The 22187-nt window shown below is 37.6% G+C and overlaps 1 protein-coding gene, 1 long non-coding RNA gene and 1 pseudogene across 21 annotated transcripts in view; 2 read left to right on the forward strand and 1 right to left on the reverse strand.

Annotated features, from left to right (window-relative positions):
* The window catches only part of SYNE1 (spectrin repeat containing nuclear envelope protein 1), a 414622-nt gene that overhangs the window by 189843 nt on the left and 202592 nt on the right, over positions 1–22187 (forward strand). For all 20 annotated transcript variants that reach the window (XM_088795370.1, XM_088795376.1, XM_088795381.1 and 17 more), the window contains 11 exons: positions 406–518; positions 1861–2066; positions 3090–3245; positions 6033–6324; positions 7165–7337; positions 10168–10477; positions 11222–11386; positions 15261–15617; positions 19603–19739; positions 19964–20141; positions 20601–20783. In XM_088795370.1, the coding sequence (XP_088651496.1) occupies positions 406–518; positions 1861–2066; positions 3090–3245; positions 6033–6324; positions 7165–7337; positions 10168–10477; positions 11222–11386; positions 15261–15617; positions 19603–19739; positions 19964–20141; positions 20601–20783 (2270 nt within the window). The remainder of the gene's footprint in view (positions 1–405; positions 519–1860; positions 2067–3089; positions 3246–6032; positions 6325–7164; positions 7338–10167; positions 10478–11221; positions 11387–15260; positions 15618–19602; positions 19740–19963; positions 20142–20600; positions 20784–22187) is intronic.
* LOC148758744 (uncharacterized) lies at positions 519–15361 on the reverse strand. The gene is made up of 3 exons (XR_016020162.1): positions 15225–15361; positions 5105–5187; positions 519–657 (listed from the first exon to the last, which is right to left on the reverse strand). It is a non-coding gene; the product is annotated as an uncharacterized LOC148758744 (long non-coding RNA).
* Positions 7832–9411, forward strand: LOC141571915 (DNA-directed RNA polymerases I, II, and III subunit RPABC4 pseudogene; annotated as a pseudogene).

The following is a 22187-nucleotide window of genomic DNA, read 5'->3' on the forward strand; positions in this document are numbered from 1 at the left end:
TAATGACTCTATGTCAGCTTGGTGGACCGAGGAGATGATTCCTCCTTTGCCACAAAAATGGCTTTAACACCCTAGAGCCTTTCTCCCCTTGTACTCTGACATATTTAGGCAATTAATTATCTTTCTTTACCAAAAGAAAGAAGCATAAGGGGAAAACAGACATTTTTAGGAATACAAGTTTCTTTTTCAGTCTTTTCTCCAAGATAATTTCTCAGTGCTACCATGAATAGTCATGGTTGTAGATCATGCTGTGTCATAGTCTATATTATTATTATTATTTTCTTTTTGGAATATTCGGTAAGGCAAGCTGCTATGGACTAAAGGCCAGAACTAATTCACTGTGGTCGTCCTGGGAGCTCATTCAATATTTTTGGATGTATTTCTCATTTTCCTTACTTTCAAAAGAGTCTATGCAGGAATTCCAGGAGTGGTTTTCTGGAATAAAAGCAGCAGCAAAAGAATCATCAGACCGAACTGGTGACAGCAGAGTCCTAGAGGCAAAGCTCCATGACCTTCAGGTACCAAAGCTGGCATTGCTTTTTCTTCTTCTCCAAATTGCCATTTGAGTCAGACCTAAATCGTCTGTTTTTCCAAATCTTATTTTATTCAAACTTTTCTTCTTCCTTATGAGAGTTCAATTCCTTGAGTCATAAGGAGCTAGGCAACATGAAAAGGAAATTGAAACAGTAAGTTATAGCTACAGAATTTCTCGATCTCTTTTCTCTCTCTTTTAGCCTATTAGTCATTCTTTGGAACTTACTCAAAACTAAAGTTAACTTTAATTTCTATAGCAGTGAAAGCATAAATAATTACATCTATTTTACGTTACTATGATGGAGGAGTTTTTAAAAGAAGACATCACAAGTTTTTTAATAGCCCGTCGTCTAAATTTGGAGCTCAGATATATTCAAATTAAAGCAATAGATAGTATAGATGTTACGGGTTTTACTGATTACGAAAAATGTATGAATTCAGGGTAGAGAAGGCCATAGTGAAGTTAAGAAATGATTAATGGAAGACTGGTTTAAATTGAGTTTTGGCGAAATTTCTCAAGCAGCTAATCTGAGCAAAGCACTGTGCTAAGTATTGTAAAAATAAATTTTAAAAAATTAATGGGAACATGAGGATTTTGTGGCCTCATGGGTGATGACAATTGTGTATTAATAGATAACACATTAGCAGTCAGGGTAGGAAGATCCTTATGATAAAGGAAACTAGTTTTGCAGGAGCCAGGGTGAATTCAGATGTGGAATTGTGTCTCTTGAAGGCTTGAGATGCAGTGGAACTCCACAAGAAAAGTCTGAGTACCAATTGCACGTGCTACCTGGAACTCAGATACGAGGCCATGCTAGAACAGCAGTTCTGGGGTTCTTTTGCTCTGTGGAAGCCATGCCCATGCTTAAGATCTTCCAAGGAAGAGGTGCATACCAAGAAAAGAAGGGATCTGAAGTCAGGATATTACGTGCAGGGTGGGTGAGCGGAGAGGGCAGGCAGTTAGGTGGTTAGAAGATGGCACACTCACCAGGTAAAGAGCTGAGGCTTGGACTGGGTTGATATGGGGAGAATGGGGACAAACTGAGAATAAGACCTGGATGAGAACATCCTCCTTTCCAGCCGGACAATGTTCACAGTTTGTCCCCAGGGGTTCCAATGTCTGACTGGCACTGTCCTCAATTATGAGCCTTCAGTATATCCAATTGTAACCCTCATTCCCACTCCAGGCTTCTTAAAGGCTTTCTTCCTTTAGACTCTGTTTTCCTTCTCTTGCTCTACTCTCTCAGAATTGTAATTAATGTTCCCATGCACCAGGCTCTCTGAATAATAGCAAATATTTTATATTACCTTTATTTCCTGAAACAGAACGTTTTGGACTCAGTCAGCGATGGGCAAAGCAAGCTTGATGCTGTGACTCAAGAAGGACAAACTTTGTATGCACATTTGTCTAAACAGATTGTCAGTAGCATTCAGGAACAAATTACAAAAGCTAATGAAGAGTTTCAAGCATTTCTGAAACAATGCCTTAAAGACAAACAGGCTCTTCAAGACTGTGCTTTAGAACTTGGGAGGTAGGTTGTTTTGATATGGGTCGATTTCATCATGCACGGAATATGTTTTCAAAGACCGAGAGAAAAGAGCCATTGTGAATAAACGAATAATCTTTGAAAGTGTGAGTTTAAAGTATAATAAGCTTTGACTTTAAGTACCAGTTCATACGAGGACAATGATTGATTGCTTGGACCCTGATGATATCATTTTACTGTATTTTCTACATAGAAAAAGAAAGGAATTACATTCACTGCTAGTCATTGTAAATGACATAAATGCATGCTTTTTTTTTTTTTTTTTTTGGTGTATTGAACTAAATCAAGCTATTAGAGCTCTGACACCCAGGTTTTAAGTTATCTAAGTCTTTTCCTTTTGTCTACTTCTGCTGGATCATTTCATGGCAAAAAGCACCTATTGGATACATGTGAATCAAGATTACAATCAGGAAACTATGTCAACATGGCTGACTATCAAATTAGAAAGAGAAAACGAAACTCATTACTAGGAAGGAAAAAGATGTCATTATAACCCAAACAACTCTCTGGTGCTGGAATAATTTGCCTGACTCTTGTCCATATTTCTCAGAGAACTTCCCCGGTTTTCCAAACTTAGAGACCCTGTCCCGTATTCAAATCCCATAGGATGCAAAGGCATAGAGATGACTTTCCCTTTTTCTCCCAGCGCTTCCACAGCCTCACTTATCCGTGGGCCCCAATTCGGGGTCTTTGTAGTTAAGACCCAAAGTCAAGTACGTGTTGACATGGGAATCTTGCTGGTAATTACCATCCATGATTGATGACCAGGTAATGAATTCTCCAAGAAAGGGAGATTCTTTTTGGCTTGGATCTCAAGAGAAATTTCCATGACTTGTCATTTCGTTACTGAAATAAGTGAAAATTCACTGGGCTTCTTGTAGAGTTTTCTTCCATACTTGAAAATTCATGCGCTCTTAAATGCCATAGATATTGTGACCTCAGATATTAGAATTTATTTATTACAATGAGCCCATAAGCATTTCTCTAAGGTGTTTTCCTTTACTTTAGCTTTGAGGATCAGCACAGAAAACTGAACTTATGGATCCGTGAAATGGAGGAAAGGTTCAGTACAGAAAACTTAGGAGAGAGTAAACAGCACATTCCTGAGAAGAAAAATGAAGTCCATAAAGTTGAAATGTTTCTGGGAGAACTACTGGCTGCCAGGTACGGTGCTGAAACGGAATGGTCCTTTCCCTCCAAACTAGTTTATGTTTGTCTAGTTGGTTACTTATTGGGTTTGGTTGTTAGTGGGTTGGCTGGTTAGTTGTTGGTAGTTGTGTATGTTTCTATCCTTGAATGTCTAGAATACAAGTGATTGTGCCGTATTTTCGATAGCAATGCGGTATTCTGGAGAGAGCATAGGCATAGAAGGAAGGAGCTGGTCTGCATCCCGTTTCCTCCTTCCTTTGCTCAACAGATTGGACAGGCCACTAATTTCCTATATTTCTTGATATTAGTCTTTAAGCGTTGTGATGGTGATGATGGTGATGATAACAATGATCAGAGGTTATTATAAGGATATAGGTGATTAAAAGATACTCTTCGTTTACAAAAATAATGCCGTAGATCCCAATTTCTGTGTAATCTTTATACAAGTACACACCGCCCTCCAGTCCTATTTACAATCTACCTCATCCTCATAATATTCTTAGTGAAAAAGAAGGTGTGACTATTAAGCCCCAACTGTCTTGGAAGTTCCTCTTCTCCACTGGAATATGTGTCTCTTCATTGCTTCCCAACTGAGCAAATGATTCTGGCTTCTTTCCCAGGCCAAGTTCTCTGGCCTGACCTCCAGGGCTTTGCTCCCTAAATTCATGCTCCACCCCTGGCATTTTCAGTTTGCTTCATTGGAACTCTTCCATTGCAAGATGGAACACTTTCCAATTTGACCCACAACTCCGTAACTGTCCTCTTAAGGAGCAGATGCACTCATGTGTGAAGCTGCAAGGCTAACTGCTGGCCTGCTTAATCAGAGAAATGAGCAACATTGATCAACTGAGTAAAAATTGCCTAATTCAGATTACACTCATCCCGTTTCCTCCAAGTCCTCTGTCTGGTCAGACATGCTGAGTAGTCCTTCTCTTTAAAAACAAACCTGTAAGCGAATGCACAAACAGAACCCACACTGAAAAGTATTGTTGGTGTGCTAGTTTGATGACTATTATAAAATTGCCCTGGAATGGTTTGGTCCCACCTCTGTGAGCTCTTACCATGGGATAAATGTTGTGTTGACTCTATGCCCCCCACCCCCTATGGTGAGTTTCTCAGGGCCAGGGGCCATTGGGTCATTAGCATCTTTATATCACCATTGTCCGCTATAGTGCCACAAAAATAGAAAATATTTGCTGCATTAACAGAAAAGCATTATTCTAACAATATACTTTTCTTAAAGTTATACTATACTTTATTTACTTTTAAAACCTTGACTTTTGTCTAGCTACAACATAACATGGCCAGACTTACTTCTTTCTTCCTTCCAAATTTTTTAAATGACTTTACATATTCTTCATGAGCTGTTACTCTCTAATATTCCAGGACCAGATGCTAAGAGTCCTTAAGTGTGTTTGCTCCCAGGTTCCTTCGATCTGGCTGCTTCTGTCACTTGTTTGCTCCTCCCAGTCCTCTATAGTTTTGTTTTTGTTTGTTTGTTGATTTATTCGTTTTTTGTTTTCATCATCATATTTCCAGTACTTCACATATCTTGGGGAGAATCCCCTATATATATTTTTTAAAGTACCCAAGACTTGAGAATTCTTGAATATTTATCATCTATTAAGCAATTCTTCTTGTAACAAGTGATATCTGTTGTCTTGAATTATTATTTAACTCACATTATTGTTTAAGCCACTTTGTTGTCTCACCAGATTACAAGAATAAAAAGTGTGTTTTAGAGTATATGACATTGTATAAGTGTTACATATCTCACAAAAGCTGTGTAGGATGCTATTTACATAGTCACTGCTCAGAAAAAAGAATTGAGGCATTGAAGGAGACAGACTTCCCATCCTTTTCTTAGTACTCACCACAGTTTGTGTTCGGACATCTGCACCTTCCCTTCTGGTATCCCGGACAATTTCTGATAGATGTGCTGATCTGAATTCAGAACCTGTAAAACAGGATGAAACCAACCCAGGCACACAGAATTACATTTTCACTTGAGCTGATTAACATAACTCCAACCTGAGATGAGCAAGGAACCTGAGGTATAAGGACACCCTTAATAAGCACTCATAAAATTGCCTTTTTAAAAGTTTTTTTTTTGTTTTTGTTTTTTTTTGCATTTTATCTCTGCCAAACATTGTGTTCAGTCCTGGGGACATGAGATGAATGTAATCAAAAGGCTTCTAGAAAGCGAAAGCCTTGTGCATTGAGACAGACAGGCAGGGTGTAGGAGGTGGCAGAGCAATCCAGGGCAGAAGGTACACAGAGGAGACCTGTGCTCTCCACCCTCCCCGGAGTCACCACGATGCTGCCCAGGGATGTGACACCTGCACTGAGCTTGAGGGGCAGCTAGGGAAGAAGTGGGGGTGAGCAGAAGGGTTTTCACAAAGGAGGACCCTCTGCGTGTGTATAAAACAGCAGAGTGTCAGGGAAACTTCAGCGAGCTGTTCATGATGAGAGCATTAACTAGGAATGGAGAGATGCTGGAGAAAGCCTGGAGAGGCAGGCCTGGGCCGTTCTCTGAGGTGAATTCCTGGTAATAATACACTGGGCTTGGATCCAGGCACAGCACGGAGTGAATCATATCCCCAGATGTATGTTGACTACATTTGGGGAAACCTAAGAAAATCGGGTGGCCGGTGCAATCCGGGATCTTCATTTTCAAGGCATGTCAGCTGTGAGCTCTTGTCTGGTTACTGCTCCAATGTCAACAACCATTTGTCACGCCCTCCCCTGAGCTCCAGACTGTCGGAGTTAATTTTTTTTTTTTTTTTTTTCTGTTTTCTTTAGAGAGTCTCTCGATAAGCTTTCCCAGAGAGGGCAGCTTCTCAGTGAAGAAGGCCACGGTGCTGGGAAAGAAGGGCGCCTGTGCTCCCAGCTGCTCACGAACTACCAGAACTTACTCAGAATGACCAAAGAGAAACTCCGCAGCTGCCAGCTGGCCCTGCAGGAGCACGAAGCGCTGGAGGAAGCCCTGCAGAGCATGTGGTCCTGGGTGAAAGACGCTCAAGAAAAACTGTCCTGTGCAGAGAGCACGATTGGAAGCAAAGACATCTTGGAAAAACGGCTGGTGCAAATACAGGTACGCGTGGCACTGGCTAGACACCGACAGTTTCCGAAGACTAATTTCCTGAGATTCACAAGTGTTTGAGTTGGCGCGTGATCATTCCATGGGCCTCCAAATGAGGGTTAGGTGAACAAAATGGAGAAACTGGGCAAAAAGGATTTAGAGTGGTCATTTTCCCCCTTTGTAGAGGAATATTTTTGTTTTAATACTTTTAAAATATTTTCTTTAATTTTATTTAGTAAATATTCAGCAAATGTTATGAAATAAATACCTCCTTTACTCCAAGCACTATGTAAGCTGCTGGGCATGTAAAGATAAAAAATAATCCTTGCTTTCTAGGAGTGCAAATCAGTGGGAAAGACGAACCTGTAAGTTGTTAGTTGCAGTGTGACATGTATGTAGGGGCCGTAATTGAAGCAAACAGAGGTGTGTTGAAAGCGCAAAGGAGACCACCTACACAGACGATAGTCGCTGAAGGGAACCTTGAAAGACAAGAATTAGCTAGGCAATGAAAATTAGGGAACTATAGATTTTCAACAAGTGCATCCTCATTTTCAAACTAATTTCTTTCTACTCTGAAACTAAATTTGAGTAGTTACAATGTCTAGGCTAGTGACCCAAAATTTTACAAAAATTTAAATTGGAGTTAATCTTTGACTTCTGGCCTCTCGGATACCTAATATTTAAGTCAAGTATTATATTGCAGTAAGGTCTAGAGTTTGTGGTTGTTGCTGTTCTCATTTTAAGGTGAGGAAGGTATTCCCTACCTTGATTCTCATGGGAAACATAACTGTTTTCAAAAATATCCGAAGGCTTTAATATTTCTCCTGACACATGTTCACTCTTCCTTCGTAGGATATTCTTCTGATGAAAGGTGAAGGGGAAGTTAAGTTGAATATGGCCATCGGCAAAGGGGAACAGGCCTTGAGAAGCAGCACCACAGAAGGCCAGAAGGCGATTCAGGCTCAGCTGCAGACCCTGACGGATGTGTGGGCTAACATCATGAGCTCCTCCGTCCGTGCTCAGAGGTACAAAGCGTATTTTTAGTGTTCCTTTGTCTAAATGACACCAGGTGGCTCAGTAAAATGATGGAGCAGTGCTGAGGGTATCCTGTGGTAGAGTTATCAAGCGTATGATGTTAGCTAATTGCATGCATGCCTGTCTTTGTAACGGCAGACTGGTTTTGTTTGTTTGTTTCCTTGGTGTGTGTGTGTGTGTGTGTGTGTGTGTGTGTGTGAGAGAGAGAGAGAGAGAGAGAGAGAGAGAGAGAGAGAGAGAGAGAGAGAGAGATTTACATCTCCCCTAATATCTTTCATGGGATCTTTCACACAACATGAGCTCAGTAAAACACTCCTTTCAATTCATCAAAGCAAGGATATATGGTCTTTAATAACTTGAAAATGTTTTTGCTTTTTAAAGGGAAATTAAGTTGTTGGCAGCTGTTGAGCTTAAGTATAAATCTTTTTCTCAACCCAAAGTAATAATATCACCCACATTGGGTTGTGGCAATGTGTGGGAGTTTTCGATTATCACAGGGATGGGGGCATCCCATGGAGGCCAAGAGAGCTAACCTCCTTCAGTGCATGGGACCTTCTCACACATGGAACAGTCAGCCCACCCAAGATGCCTATTGAGCCCCTGTAGAGCCCGTGTAGGGAAGCACGGCACCTGATGAGAATGTAGAGAAGACACTGATTGTTATACCAGGTATCAGTGTTGCTGCTACATTTGTGAGTTGAAGATTTTCATCTCCCTCCCTCTTCTTAGAGCATCCACAAATAATCTGGCTGGCTTGTTAGCCTAATGACCTTCAGTCAGAACAGTATTAAATTACATTCCAGGAGCCATATTCTGAAGGTTAGATCACCAAAAAAGTGTGTGCTCAATATGATCATAATAAATAATAGATAAATAAAAGATTAAAGTTCATCACAGAGCAAAACAAAACACGCTGCAATTACCCACTGCAATGTAAACAATGAACCATGGTTTCAACTAAAATTTGGAAGGTGGTTTTATTTTCTTCTTTAATATGGAGCTCACAGAGTGACTGCCAAAGTCAGCAGGACGTTGAATCTTGGTAATAACTCATATCAGTAAAGAAAAAAAAAAATCAGATCTTATGGTTCTATTTTCTATATGACAGACCAAACTTCCCAATGCTGGGCAATAGGCCAGCTTCATAAGTGAGCAGGAATATGGGTGAATATTTTTCAGATGTTGGAATAAAATATGAAATATAAAAAGTAGATTCAAATCTTTGATTCTCCTCTTCAGCAAGACTTTAAAATTGACAACTACATATTGAGCAGTAGCAGTGTTCAAATCGTTGGGCTAAAACAATGAAACAAAACAAAGTATGTTTTGCCCTCTAAGTGCTCAGCAGGGAGGGTAGGGTACATTCCAGAAACTCTCTGACTCAGATGGTGTTACTAAGACACTGTGGGACTGTAGAAGAACACAGGGCCTGGGTGGCTAATGGGGAGGTGAGCTTGATTTGGACTTTCTAGAAAATTCTCTGAGGAAAGGATAAGCCTTCAGGCGTGTATGATGAGCTTTCTATGGATGCAAAAGAGAATTTGAGCAAATGCCAAAAGTACGTTTCCTGCAGATATAACTCCAGGATCATAGGATTTTATGCAAAGGAGGCTAGGAGGGGTTGCTGAAGATGAGTCTAGAACAGTTTGTAACAACAATGAGCTGCAATCTGGAAGGGCCGTGTGTGATGAGTTTGTCCGTGCTAAGTGGGGACAAACAATGGATACCCAGGATATGCAACCCCCAAAGCAGCAGCCAATGATACATATCTGTGGAGAATGTCACACAGAAAATGAAATAAAATCCAGGGATCTAATCAGATGCAGAGAATGTGGATACAGACTAATGTACGAGAAAAGGACAAAAAGATTGGTGGGTTTTGATGCTCAGTAAAACATGAAATTCAGAGGAATATCTTTGTATTCAGATTTGCTGTTAATGTTGTATAGCTTTTGATTGGTGTACTCACCTTTATGAATACAATTATATACACATGATTCATTTTAAAAACCATATTGTATTTAGGTATCTATTAATAGTTTTTATAAAAAAATTATTTTTTGTTCAATTGAAAAAAAAGAATAGTTTGTAAAGCTGAATGCTTTAAAATGTGAAAATGCCAGCCTGGAGAGCCTTTTACTTGACTATCAGGAGAGCTATTTACTTGACTATTATATCTGTGACTATATTTCTTATAAATACATTAAGCATTCATTCCTTCATATATTTAACACTAAACATTTTATATTGTGTGTGTGTATATATATGTGTGTATATAGATAGATAGATGATAGATAGATAGATAGATAGATAGATAGATAGATAGATAGATAGATGATAGATAGATATCCATCCCTAACTGAAAATCAATCGAATGATATTATTTACCCAGGAAGAATACCCTAAATTTTAAATTCCTGTCAAATAATTGCATCTAACTTTAATAAGATAAACTGAGCCCAAGAAAATTAAGAACTGATATACATTGAACAAAATTTAATTGATGCTCCAGTGCTAATTCTTAACAACATAACATATAAATTTGCCTGTTTCTTTAGGACAATTAGCATTTGGAAGACAAATCTCCAGATGCGTATATGCCTGCAACATCTTCCTTAAATTTTGACATAGACTCACTTTCATTTGAAGAGCATGTGTTGTGGGTCAGAGAAGTAGTGTTTCTCCTTGCACTTAAAAGCACTGTTTCACCAATTACAATAGCATTTAATAGGATAGCTTACATGGATGCAATTTCCTCATTTGGTTTTCACTAGAGATGTCAAAATAACTTACTTTTATAATATGTGACATTAATTCTAGCACTTTAGAGTCTGTGATTAGCCAATGGAATGACTACCTAGAGTGGAAAAACCAGTTGGAGCAGTGGATGGAATCAGTGGATCGAAAAGTAGAACATCCCTTGAAACTGCAACCAGGCCTGAAAGAGAAGTTTTCCCTCCTGGACCACTTTCAGTCCATCGTATCTGAGGGAGAAGATCATGCCAGAGCCCTGCACCGCCTCAGCGCTAAATCCAGGGAGCTCTACCAGAAGACCGAGGATGAGTCTTTCAAGGAAACAGCTCAAGAGGAACTGAAAACACAGTTTAATGATATAATGACAGTTGCCAAGGTTAGTGCTTTATATTAAAGAAAAATCTTCAAGGCTCAGGTAAAGAGGACACTATAGGTTGAATTATTGGGGAGTTGGCTGCTCTAAAACTATTTGTACATTTCATGGACAAATTTTATGTAAAGATAATTTCTAACCTATGGATGCCCATGAATTTTTCTCTTTCTGCAATCTTAATTTTTATTTTGGTAATGATTAAGAGCTATGACTCTGGAGTCAAAAGGACCTAAATCTGAGTTCTGGTTTGGAAACTTTTTCGGTGTGTGACTTTGGGCACATTTAACCTCTGTAATCTCTGTAAGTGTCCTTTCCTATAAAATTGTGATAATAATAGTAGCTACATCATGGAACTGTTGTGAGGGTGAAAGGAGCAAATGCATTTAGCATGCTGAGCAGAATGCTTTACAACAAAACCAACACAAATAAATTCTTACATAATAAGAATCATTATTGTCATAATTATTATTAAGTGGATGATTAGTGAGGATGTTATTCAACATTCATTAAGCATAGATTTTTATGCAAAGCTAGACAAAAGTACAATTACAGGAAAATTGGTTGTTTCCTCAAAGTCTTTCAGTCTAAGATTTGATATTTTTAAAGATATTAAACATACAGAAAATCTAAGAGTAAGTATGAAATTTTCTGAAATCATTAAGAGACCCATATCATACTTATTGTCTTATCTGATTTCATATTCTCAATAGCGACTCCTGTTAAAGTAGTTTTTCCTTTATTCACTAGGAGAAAATGAGGAAAGTGGAAGAGATTGTGAAGGACCATCTAATGTATTTAGATGCAGTCCAAGAATTCACAGATTGGCTCCATTCAGCAAAGGAAGAACTTCACCGGTGGTCAGACATGTCTGGAGATTCATCAGCCGCCCAGAAAAAACTGACTAAAATTAAGGTCAGGAAAAGAACAGCTATTATAAGCTCAGTATTTCATTGGTTCTTGAGTCTGACATACCTGTGATAAAGATTCTATGGATAAGATTCTGTTACTGAAAATGTTTCTGACCTGTTTTCTATTTGCTGGTGTTTATTACCTTGCACCTCATGATTTCTAAACATAAGCAAGAGGAAAAATAGGAATTGAAAACATTTTATTGGAACGCTGTCCACGTGTGCTTCTGCATGCCAATGTGCTTATTGCTGTCGCGTGACTACAAAATATATACCATCTTGATGGGCTGACAAAACCAATACTGTTTTCCAGCACAGTGAAAAATAAGTCTATATAGTAACTTAGTTAAACATTTTTGAAAGATAACTTAGAAACATACTGCCAGATGTTTTATTCTGCTTTCCTAGCCAATAGTATAACAGCATAATGGAACATAATACTTTAAAGGAAATTAAAATTATCGCCTATAAGGGCAACTTAAAGCATAGACGTTCACACCACTGAGAAAGTTGGAGATCTTAGTGTCTTCTAGTTATTTCGAATTGCTTGAATAGTACATTGCAATAATCCACCCACCATGGGAAATAATAGATTTTTATCTAAAAATTAATGATGAAATCCTCAGTGGTTGTTTTAGATGAGGAAATGTTGGGTGTCAAGAGTGTAACTGAGGTCAAGAATTTGAGACTGAAATTGTGTTCTGATCCCCAGAGATCAGAACGTAAAAATCATAAAAACGATAGTTGATGTTAACTGTAATAACTACATTTTTGAATATTTACTTCTAAGTGCTTATCATATTTAAATCTTACCATGACCACGAGGTCATGAGATCATCACATAAAGGCACTTTTTAAAGTTTTTATTATCTGTGTGCCACTTCAAGATACTTCTTTGACACATTTCTCAGTAATATTTTAATTTATTCATCCATCCATTCATTCCTTTTGCCAGTGCTGTGCATCTGTCAGGGAACTCACCATGTATTAGGGAACGATGGTGCACAAAACGATGTTTATAAAATAATATACTAAGTGTCATGACAGCTCACTAGACTTTTAGAGTTCAGGCATTTGAATAAAAAACGCAGCCCTGCATCCTGCCTCTACTGATTCTTTAGCTGTGTCTTTGGGCAACTCACTTGATGTCCTCAAGCTTCAACTTCTTAATTGTCAAAATAATAATAACCATAGTACCTGCCTCATAAAGTAGTTTTGAGGACTACATTAGATCACACACATCAAACATTTATTATCATGCTTGACACATAGAACACATTCAATGAGAAAATTCAATGGATTTGGTAAATGAGTGATTTAATTGGCTATGGAGCAACAATGTGCGAAAAGTCAAGGGTGATGGTTAAGATGTTACCTAGAGTCAATAAGCCTTTGTCCATCTGCGTAAAACAAGTACAGGCAGAGGAGCTGGATTACAGAGGACGAAAGATGAGGAATTCAGTTGTGAACTGTGGAGTTTGAACTGGCCAGGTAGTGGTATCTAGGAAGCTATTGAATGTTCAAGTCTGAATTTCAGGTTAGGAAGCTGGATTGAAGACAGAGAGGTGGACTGATCAGTTTTTGAATCATTTGTAGTTGAAGCCACCAGAGCGAATGACAGCAAGACCTATCTGTAAAGCAGACAGAACAATGGGTACAGGACCAAAACTATCCATATTTAAGGGGCCATAAAAGAGGATTTGAAAGGGAGAGGGAAAAAAGAGAGGAGAAATAGTAACAAGAGGAGGACCAGGAAGGTGGGGTTCTACCAAAGCCCCTGGCGGAGGAGGGGTCACCATCAGAGAAGCAGCAAGGGGCAGTCATTAAGAGGAATCAAAGAATGACCACTGAACTTGGCGGTTAGGCTGTTTGGCAACCACAGATTGCCATTTCCACAGCCAGGAGAGGTGAGAGACCGGATCACAGGGATTTGGAGTAGGGTGGGACAGGAGACAGCAAGGAGGGACTAATGGTTTAAAATCACAATGTTAGGAGATAAGATCATTCCTTTTCAAGGTTGCTGCCTGGGTTGCCAAATGCTCTTTTTTTTAAATACATTTATAAAATACTTTAAAAATATGTAGGACATGTAGAAGTTGCTGGCAGAAAGAAATTGGAATTTGAGAAGGAAAAAGAGAAACCTCTCAGAAGTCCAGGGCAGGCCTGACTGGAGGTTGTGTGTGGGTGAAGAGCAGCCATGGAGGAAATAAATAAGCACCTCCTCTACCCTTCAGTGTCATCCCTGCCGAGGATCCCCAGGGGTGACCACCGAGAATAGTCAACTTCAAAGCCAAATATGTATGGGTATGTGTGTACATATGTGGAATGTGCATATCGTATGTTAAAGAATTTACATACACGACAAGGAAAAAACATGTCAAAGTTATTTCAAAGCACTTTACAATGATGTTGTCCTTATTTAAAATCGGGATGAGTGTAGTCAGTGATCACAAATAATGAAATGCCCCATTTTCATGCCAAAGAAAACTAGGATCGTGCATTAGAGAGTATATTGGAAAACGGAGTTTTGACAGTTAATATTCTCTGAACTCCAAATTGGAAATCACCCATAAAAGCAAATTATAAGCATTTAAATCTAATAGACATAGCTCTTTTTTAAAAGTTTTGATTTTTCTTCATCAAGTCACTGCTTACGCTAGGCACTGATAAATCAGGAAGGTTTTTAGAATCCTGCTGCTGAGGAAAGTGTGAATATGTATATAAAATGCTAACTATTTGGACTACTATTTAACTAAATACTTCTAAATGATCTGTACTAAAATGTGACTCTCTTGTATGTAATGGTATAAGATATATTTGTTTCAAGCTAATCTAATAAAATGTGAACTATATTATATAGAATAGTCAAGATAATTTATGTTTAACATAATTTAGTAAGCATGCTTCATACCCCGATTTTTTCTATACCTATTAATTTGTAATTGATATATTTTTTGAAGTTTTTTCCTAATAATCATCTTTCCCTGGTATTTAATCCAGGAGTGAAGTCATAATTTTGTATTATTAATAAAATCCTGTCTGGAGCAATAGATTATATAAATATATAAATACCAGATGATAAACTCAGTGAGAGAAATTTCAGTAAAGAAATCTAATGTCAAAGAAATGCTCCTATTTTACCTAATTAGCAACACTTTGTAATTGTATCTTGTCCTTTAGAGTATTTGTGTGTGTTAAGCCAAAAACGTTATAGCTAAATTGTTAAATTTCTAGTGAGCTTTTAAAAAAGTAAAAGTAATAGAAATAAATGAACCCGGTCTAAAGGTTAGTAATGACTTTGAACTTTTGATTAAGCATGTCTGTGAATTATTCATTTTAGTTACTGTAAAGATGTCTACTTAAGGAAGTGAAATATTTGAAATTGAGCGGGGCTTATGCTTTCGTTGTGGCAATTTGGCATGATTCCCAGTAGAATGGAGGTGTGATTGAAAACTACCATCTTGTGGACGATGGTGAAAAGGGGGGAGAGACCAAGAGGAGAGCACAGCCCTGCCGCAATCCTTGCCCATTTGCCCATAAATTTAGGGAGAACTATGGATTTGCATATTTCTAGGAGGAATACACCACTGGCACTATCAAAACAGTTTCACATATTCAAACAATGCCTGATTTCAGGAAACCTGTTTTGTCTTTTTCAGGATGCTGCGGATTCCTCAGCTGCTTTTGCCACAAGCCTGGGCTCTCGGGATGGCAATTCTCTGTCATTATAACTTAGGGGTGGGCGGGCACATTGATTCTGGTTCCCTGGGGCACGCTTGCTAAAACTTCATAGCAGGACAGGGTCCCCCTCTGTACACATTTGGAAACTTGCTGTGACTCACCGCCTCCTCGGTTACCATGGTGATATTCCATTACAGGAGCTGATGGATTCCAGAGAGATTGGAGCAAGCCGCCTAAGCAGAGTGGAGTCGCTGGCCCCTGCAGTGAAACAGAACACAACTGCCAGTGGGAGTGAGCTCATGGATACGGAGATGCAGGCCCTGCGTGCCGACTGGAAGCAGTGGGAAGACAGCGTATTCCAAACGCAGACCAGTTTGCAGGCCCTGGTTAGCCAAATGGCCCTGTCGGAGCAGGAGTTCTCAGGCCAAGTGGCCCAACTCGAGCAGGCCCTGGAACAGTTCAGTACCCTTCTGACAACGTGGGCTCAGCAGTTAAGTCTCCTGGAAGGCAAGAACACAGATAAGGAGATAGTGGAATGCTGGCAGAAGGGACGAGTAAGTTGGCTTCCTGTTTTCTATTGGTGGTTATGCTGAAATTTGTGTTTGGTTCTCCTTGGTGCTAAAAAGAATCCTTGCTAACTAAAAAAAAACCCACATTTGTTCTCAGAAGAAATAAGTATTTCTAATTAATCTGATCTGTTTCCTTGTCTCATATATCAAGTTATCAAAAGAAAGACAGAGGAGAGAAGAAGTTATTGTTTACCACAAAAAAAACAGTTATTGTTAGTGGAAGCATTCGACTTTCATTCTTAACGGTGTAAGAGTTTGTAATATTGTATTCAGCCATTCAGTCTGAGCAAAATGGCCTGTGGGTAGAGGCAGGCATAAATAGACCAGAGTCGTAGCTGTTTTCCTGCCAGTGAATTATTTCCAACAATTTAGTGATTGAATTTATAGCTTTGAAAGAAACATTTGGTAATCACAATTAATAGTTTTCACCAGGGTTAATTCGCCGATGTAGTTTTGACAGCTGTGCTTGAATTAACCCGTTCTCAGAACTCCAATGTCATGCTCATGCGTTGCCTTCGGACATTTTTTTTTTTTTTTTTTTTTTTTAACTAATGGCAGCTCTTTCAGAATGAAAGGAAAAGAAAGCATAAAAGGGGTAGTGAAGAACAGGCAGCAGCTTAAAATTATCTTTCTTTCTTTACTGTTAAATGGTATCTTGGAAAGACTCGGTATTTGCAGTTTAATAATGCTCTGAGTCGTGAATGTCCTTAAAAGGAAGTTTTAGTAAACTTCTCTGTTTCTATTTATGTTAGAAACATTTCAAAATAGCTCCAGCCAGTAGGAAAATCTTGTAGTATTTCCAACATTGTCTTGTTTTAAATCACGTATTTGAAACAAATATAGCACACCACAAAAGAACGTTTTATAATCATCTATTTATGCTACTTTATTTATAATGTTTCTAGGTTTTTTTTTGTTTTTTTTTCTGATGCCCAGCCTGTCCTTTAGGCTTAAGCACTAGAATAAAGTGTAGAAAGCGGTTCTGTAAATCTGGGACAAGGAAGATGGTAATTGTTTCATGTGGTCAATATTATTCACTCGGATGTCAAAAAAAATCAGTTAGAACGTTTTAGTCCTTTTTTTGTTTCCCTTCCTTTCCCTATCATAAATATGAGTGAATTGTTTCAAAAGAAAGATGTGGTGCTATTTAAATTATATTACTATTCTGAGCTATCATCATTTTTTATATTGATACTATTAGTGAAAATAATAGGAGAGGCCTACAAAAAGGCACATGATAGTGCAAAAGTAAATTGAAGTGTTTAACTGTACTGACAATTCAAAGATGACCCCCCGGCTTAGATCTATTTCCAGATTTGGCTCCAGTGCTAATTCTTTTGATGGCAATATACTACATAACCTCCAAACACTTAGATTTTCTCTTATTCCGAATAATGTTATTTTACCTAAAAGTGGCGATCATGAAAAAAAAAGAAATGGTAATTATTTGACAGGATAAAGGTGTTAGTTAATGCTTTGGTCATGATAATCATTTTGCAATATAGAAATGTACCAAATCAACACGACATATCATATACTTGAAACTCACAACAATGTGTCAATTCTATCTCAATAAAGCTGGGAAATTTAATTTTTTTTTTAAATGGAGATAATTCTTCAATTACAATGAATGCATAGGAAAAGTTTTACAGAATAATGGATTTGCCAGGGTTCTTGTGGCTTGTTTCACTGTTAGGAGAGGCTTGTCATTGATAATCATTATAATCATCAGCCTTCACTAGTGTTTACTTTCTCTTCTGCAATTAAATACCGATACTCAAGAAAAATTTTTAAAAATCTATAAAGAATTTTTAAAAACCTATAATTCAGTATCTATAAATTATGTGAAATCATGTTGCAAAAAATTTTGTTCACTGTGTTTACAAAGCTCCTGTCTCCGAATATGGGCTATTAGTGTGGAAAATTTAGCAATTTTCTTAACCTGCATAACCTCTAAAGAAAAAAAAAATGTGTTCTAGGACTTAACTGAAACAAAAGTATATAACCTGATATTTATATGATGAAAGATTCTAATAATATGCTTTGATTTACAATAAAGTTATAGAATTTTTTTTTTTTTTTTAGTGTAAAATTTTGGTCAAAGCTTTTCATTTTTGATAGCACCTAATTTATAAATATATAAATCTCTGGGGTTTTTTTTAAATTTACTTCTTTAGTACATGATAAGTTTCTTTGGTTCTTAAAATGTTCTACCTTAAATAAAAGATTCAGTATGATGTAAAACAGTAGTTATTAGTTTAACATTTGGCGTTTCAGAGAGAAACTTTCTAAGTATTATTTATGAATTTTGTAAATAAAAAATATTTTAGATACCCCTACCCCCTGACACTAAGCTAAATTAAGAACTTTAAAGCCAAGAGAACACCATCCTTCTTCTCAGTCACAGTCTAGGTGGAAAGACCAACAAGTTCAAAAACAGTGGGAACACTAGACTACAATGAGTACCAACTAGGTGCTGTGTGTCCTGAAGTGTAAAGTCACTGGGAGCGGGGAAAGAGGGCAGAAAATCCTTAGGGAAGTCATCATCTGAGCTGCGTCTAGAGGTATGGTTACAAATTGACCGGATCTGTGAGGTGGGGGAACAGCCCCAAGATACAAAATTATGGAGGAATGAGAACACACAGGAGAGAAAACTAGAGAAACAGGATTCAAATTGAGAGGATATGGTGCTGTTCTACAAAGAAATGACAAAGATGATGGGGGCTGTAAGAGTCAAGGTGCAGAGGTAACTGCTTAAAAGAGCTATCTAAGACAAGAATAGAGCACACCTCTGTATCTCTTGCTAAAGTGAGACGGGAAATGGGTGAGGCCCAGGGATGCTCAGTTTTCTGATTCAGTACAGTGGGGGAACAGTGGTGCCATTTACTAGCATGAGGAATGCAACACAGACCGGGTTTGTTGAGAGGTGTGGTTTTCCTACAAATCTAGGCCATGTCTTGATAAATATCTCTGGGAATAAAAATAGTAACAGCAACAGCTCTCTGAGTAGTTATTCACCTTCTTTTCCCTCCTCTTTAATTATTTATAATTATTATTATTTTTCACCTTGGTGATACCATTATCTACACAGTCCCATTGAAATATTTGGGAGTCGTTTACCTACCTGCTGATTTCACTTATTAGGCGCTTAGTGTGTAAAGAATTGTGCAAGTATTTGACATCAATGATCTCATTTGCTTTTTATGACCATCCTTGTGTAATTCAGTGGACCATAGCCTTGATTTCAGAAGTGTACTTGCCAAGGCTCAAGGCTTTATTTTGGATTAAATATTCACAGAATTTTAATTTTTCACATGTCGCTCTTACCCATTTTATTATGAGGTTTTCAAATACAAGAATCATACTTTTAATCATTTTGGTAGTCCCTAAATCCAGCAAAATGAGGGACACATGGCAGACGTTTAGCAAGTATTTGATGACTGTATGAACGAAACTATGACGGGAATGAATTACTACTTAAATCAGACTTGTGGATTATAAGAATTTCTAATGTGAAAGTTAATTGTATATACCACATAAAATCAGTCTCTCTCTCACTCTCTCTCAACCAAAATAAGCATTGCTTTACTTTGAAATGATTTCTCATTATCTTTAAATAACATACATATCTTCTGGTGGCCTAGTCAGACTATTTTTAAAGAATTTAGACTATTTTTTGTTGTTGTTGTTTTCTAATTCTACTTTAAGGTATTTGACCACTTGATCATTCCACTACTTGGCAACGTTTCCAGCAGGAGTGCCTATCCAAGTCTAGAAAAGGATATAAATTAGTCAAATGCTCATACTTGGCATGGGGTGTCCTGAAAACAGGCCTCATTTCTTTACTGACCCCCTGTGTTGGCTCTTCCCTCACTAATAAGTTATAATATGATTTATGCATGTATAGTATAAAGATGTGGAAATTTCCCAATTTAAATGCTTTCTCCTCTGTCTTGTTATTTCCTAATAGGAAATACTGGAAGCTCTACAAAAAGCAGAGCCTAAAACAGAGGATCTCAAGTGCCAGCTGAATGAACTGTGTCGATTTTCCCGAGATCTGAGTACATACAGTGGGAAAGTTACTGGCTTGATTAAAGAATATAATTGGTAAGCATGGACCTTATTGGTACTCAAACTATTTTCATACAAATAAAAAGCTAGAGGTTTGTTTATTTGAAGATGTGATTTCAATATTAATCTAAATTAATCATTAAATACATTACTAAGTGACAAGTGCCTACTCTAAGAATTGTTGATTCTATCAAACATTATTTTAATCTCCTTTGTCTTTTTTTCTCCCTTCCATTCAATGTTTCAAATCATGGTTTTAGTCTGTGTTTGCAAGCATCCAAAAGCTGTCAGAATAAAGAACAGATTTTACAGCAAAGATTTCGAAGAGCCTTCAAGGATTTCCAGCAGTGGTTGGTTAATGCAAAAATCACTACCGCCAAATGTTTTGATATACCTCAAAATATTAGTGAAGTTTCAACAAGTCTTCAGAAAATACAGGTGAGAGCGTTATTAATTCTAGTAATGGAACTTAAGTGGATTAAAAAGGTTCCTGTAAATCGTTTTATGAGCATATTAAAGTTTAGCTAAAGAACTCAAATTTCAGATAGATCCCTGTTTGGGACAACTATTGTATATGAAGACAAACTAGTCCATTCATATAAATGCATGCTATTTTTACATATTAATATGGCGTTAGGAAATAATAAAAGCCCTGACAAGTATTTTGCCTGAGCACTGTAAGCAGAGTTTGTCATTTAATTTTCACAGGAACCATATCATGTGCATAGGATCCTTATTCCCAGTGTGCAGATAGGATAAAAGAATCTTAGTCACTTAATATATAAAATAAAAATTGTTAATTGTTTCTCTGTGATTTTGAGAAATAAGTAGAAAAATCAGTGTATTTTAAAGCACAGAGCATTTTATTATGCCTAATCTTACATTTTTTCTTTTTAGGAATTTTCATCAGAAAGTGAAAACGGACAGCACAAGCTAAACATGATGCTATCCAAAGGAGAACTTCTGAGTACTCTGTTGACCGAAGAGAAAGCGAATGGTATCCAGGCCAAAATTGCAACTGCAAAAGAAGACTGGAAAAATTTTCATTCAAATCTCCACCAGAAGGAATCTACCCTGGAGGTATGATTTAGCCAGCTACGTGGACACACTATGTGTTGTTTGTTGTTGTTAGTTAAACCACATTTTCAGTATATCCAGGACCCCTCGTCAATGATGCTGGCCGTCCCACTCTGCATATAAATGGATAACTTGATTAAGAAAACAGCTCAGTGCTAGATATGTGAGCCTCACTGAGGAATTAAGTAGCTTCTTGCATAGTAGGGGCTATTATCATGGACCATTAGGAACCACTGGTTTTACTTTTAAGCATATATCACTTAATCTTTCATTTGAAATCCCTTAATTTTGGAAGTTGTTCTAGGAGAATGAACAGAAATATCCATGTGAGGCTACAAAATGCTATGGGTGAGAAGGAATATTATAACTAATGCTGATATCAAATCCTCAGTTTATATGAGTTAAGTATGCAAAGAGACAAAGGCTTTATAATTTCTTTTTATTTATTCATTTCAACTTGAGTTGAATTTATTGTAATCATAATGTAATTACTGCCACAACGCAATTGGTTTTTTTCTTTGTGAAATCATCTATTTGTGTATCAACTCTTCTCTTGGAGTAAAATTTAGATGTATGGAGAATTTTTTTTTCCTTTTAAAACAACCCTTCCTGGCAAAATAGATAATTTCATTATGACCATAATTAATGCAGGATGGAAAAAATAATAGAGAATTAATAATAGAAAGCAAAAATGTGTGTTTCCTCAATTATTTTCTAACCCGAGACCATTGTATTTCTCCTTTGTGATGGTAGCTGTTCTTCCATGGCAGGCATCCTCCATTTAATAGAGTGATAACCATTGTGCAGTGGCTAGAAATTTACTCTTAACCCTGGAGGGATCATGAGTGCAACGTGATCTGAGGTCTGAAGCATCTGCTATTAAATATAGTGCATCTAGCATTGACAGCAAGATTATCAAGTTCAAGAGATGTCCAGGAGTAGATGGATAGGTCAGGATGCCTGCCTTTCTTTCCTTCCTTCTTTCCTTCCTTCCTTCCTTCCTTCCTTCCTTCCTTCCTTCCTTCCTTCCTTCCTTCCTTCCTTCCTTCTTTCCTTCCTATTAGTAAAACACATATAATAATGCCTTTTGTGTGCCAGGAATGACGTTAGGAATACAAACGAGTTAGTTTTTTCCCTTTCCTCAGGGAACTCACTTTCTAGAGAGGGAAACTATATAAAGAAATTATTGCAATATCATGCAGGTGTGATCAAGGTACGGTGGTCACTCAAAGAACACAACTAACTCTATTTGGAGAAGTCAAAGTTTTCCAGAGAACTAACATTTTAACTGAAGCTCGGAAGCTAATCATTCTTTCTATTTGCAAAGGCTGATGTGCGTTCAGGTAGAAGGAATTGAATGTGCTGGTCCTGGGTGTACTGAATGCCAACAGTCAGTGGGTGGAGGCT

The sequence above is a fragment of the Rhinolophus sinicus genome, chromosome 2, assembly GCF_057876585.1.
Source record: "Rhinolophus sinicus isolate RSI-liver-muscle chromosome 2, RSI-T2T, whole genome shotgun sequence".
In the NCBI taxonomy this organism is placed as follows: Eukaryota; Metazoa; Chordata; class Mammalia; order Chiroptera; family Rhinolophidae; genus Rhinolophus; species Rhinolophus sinicus.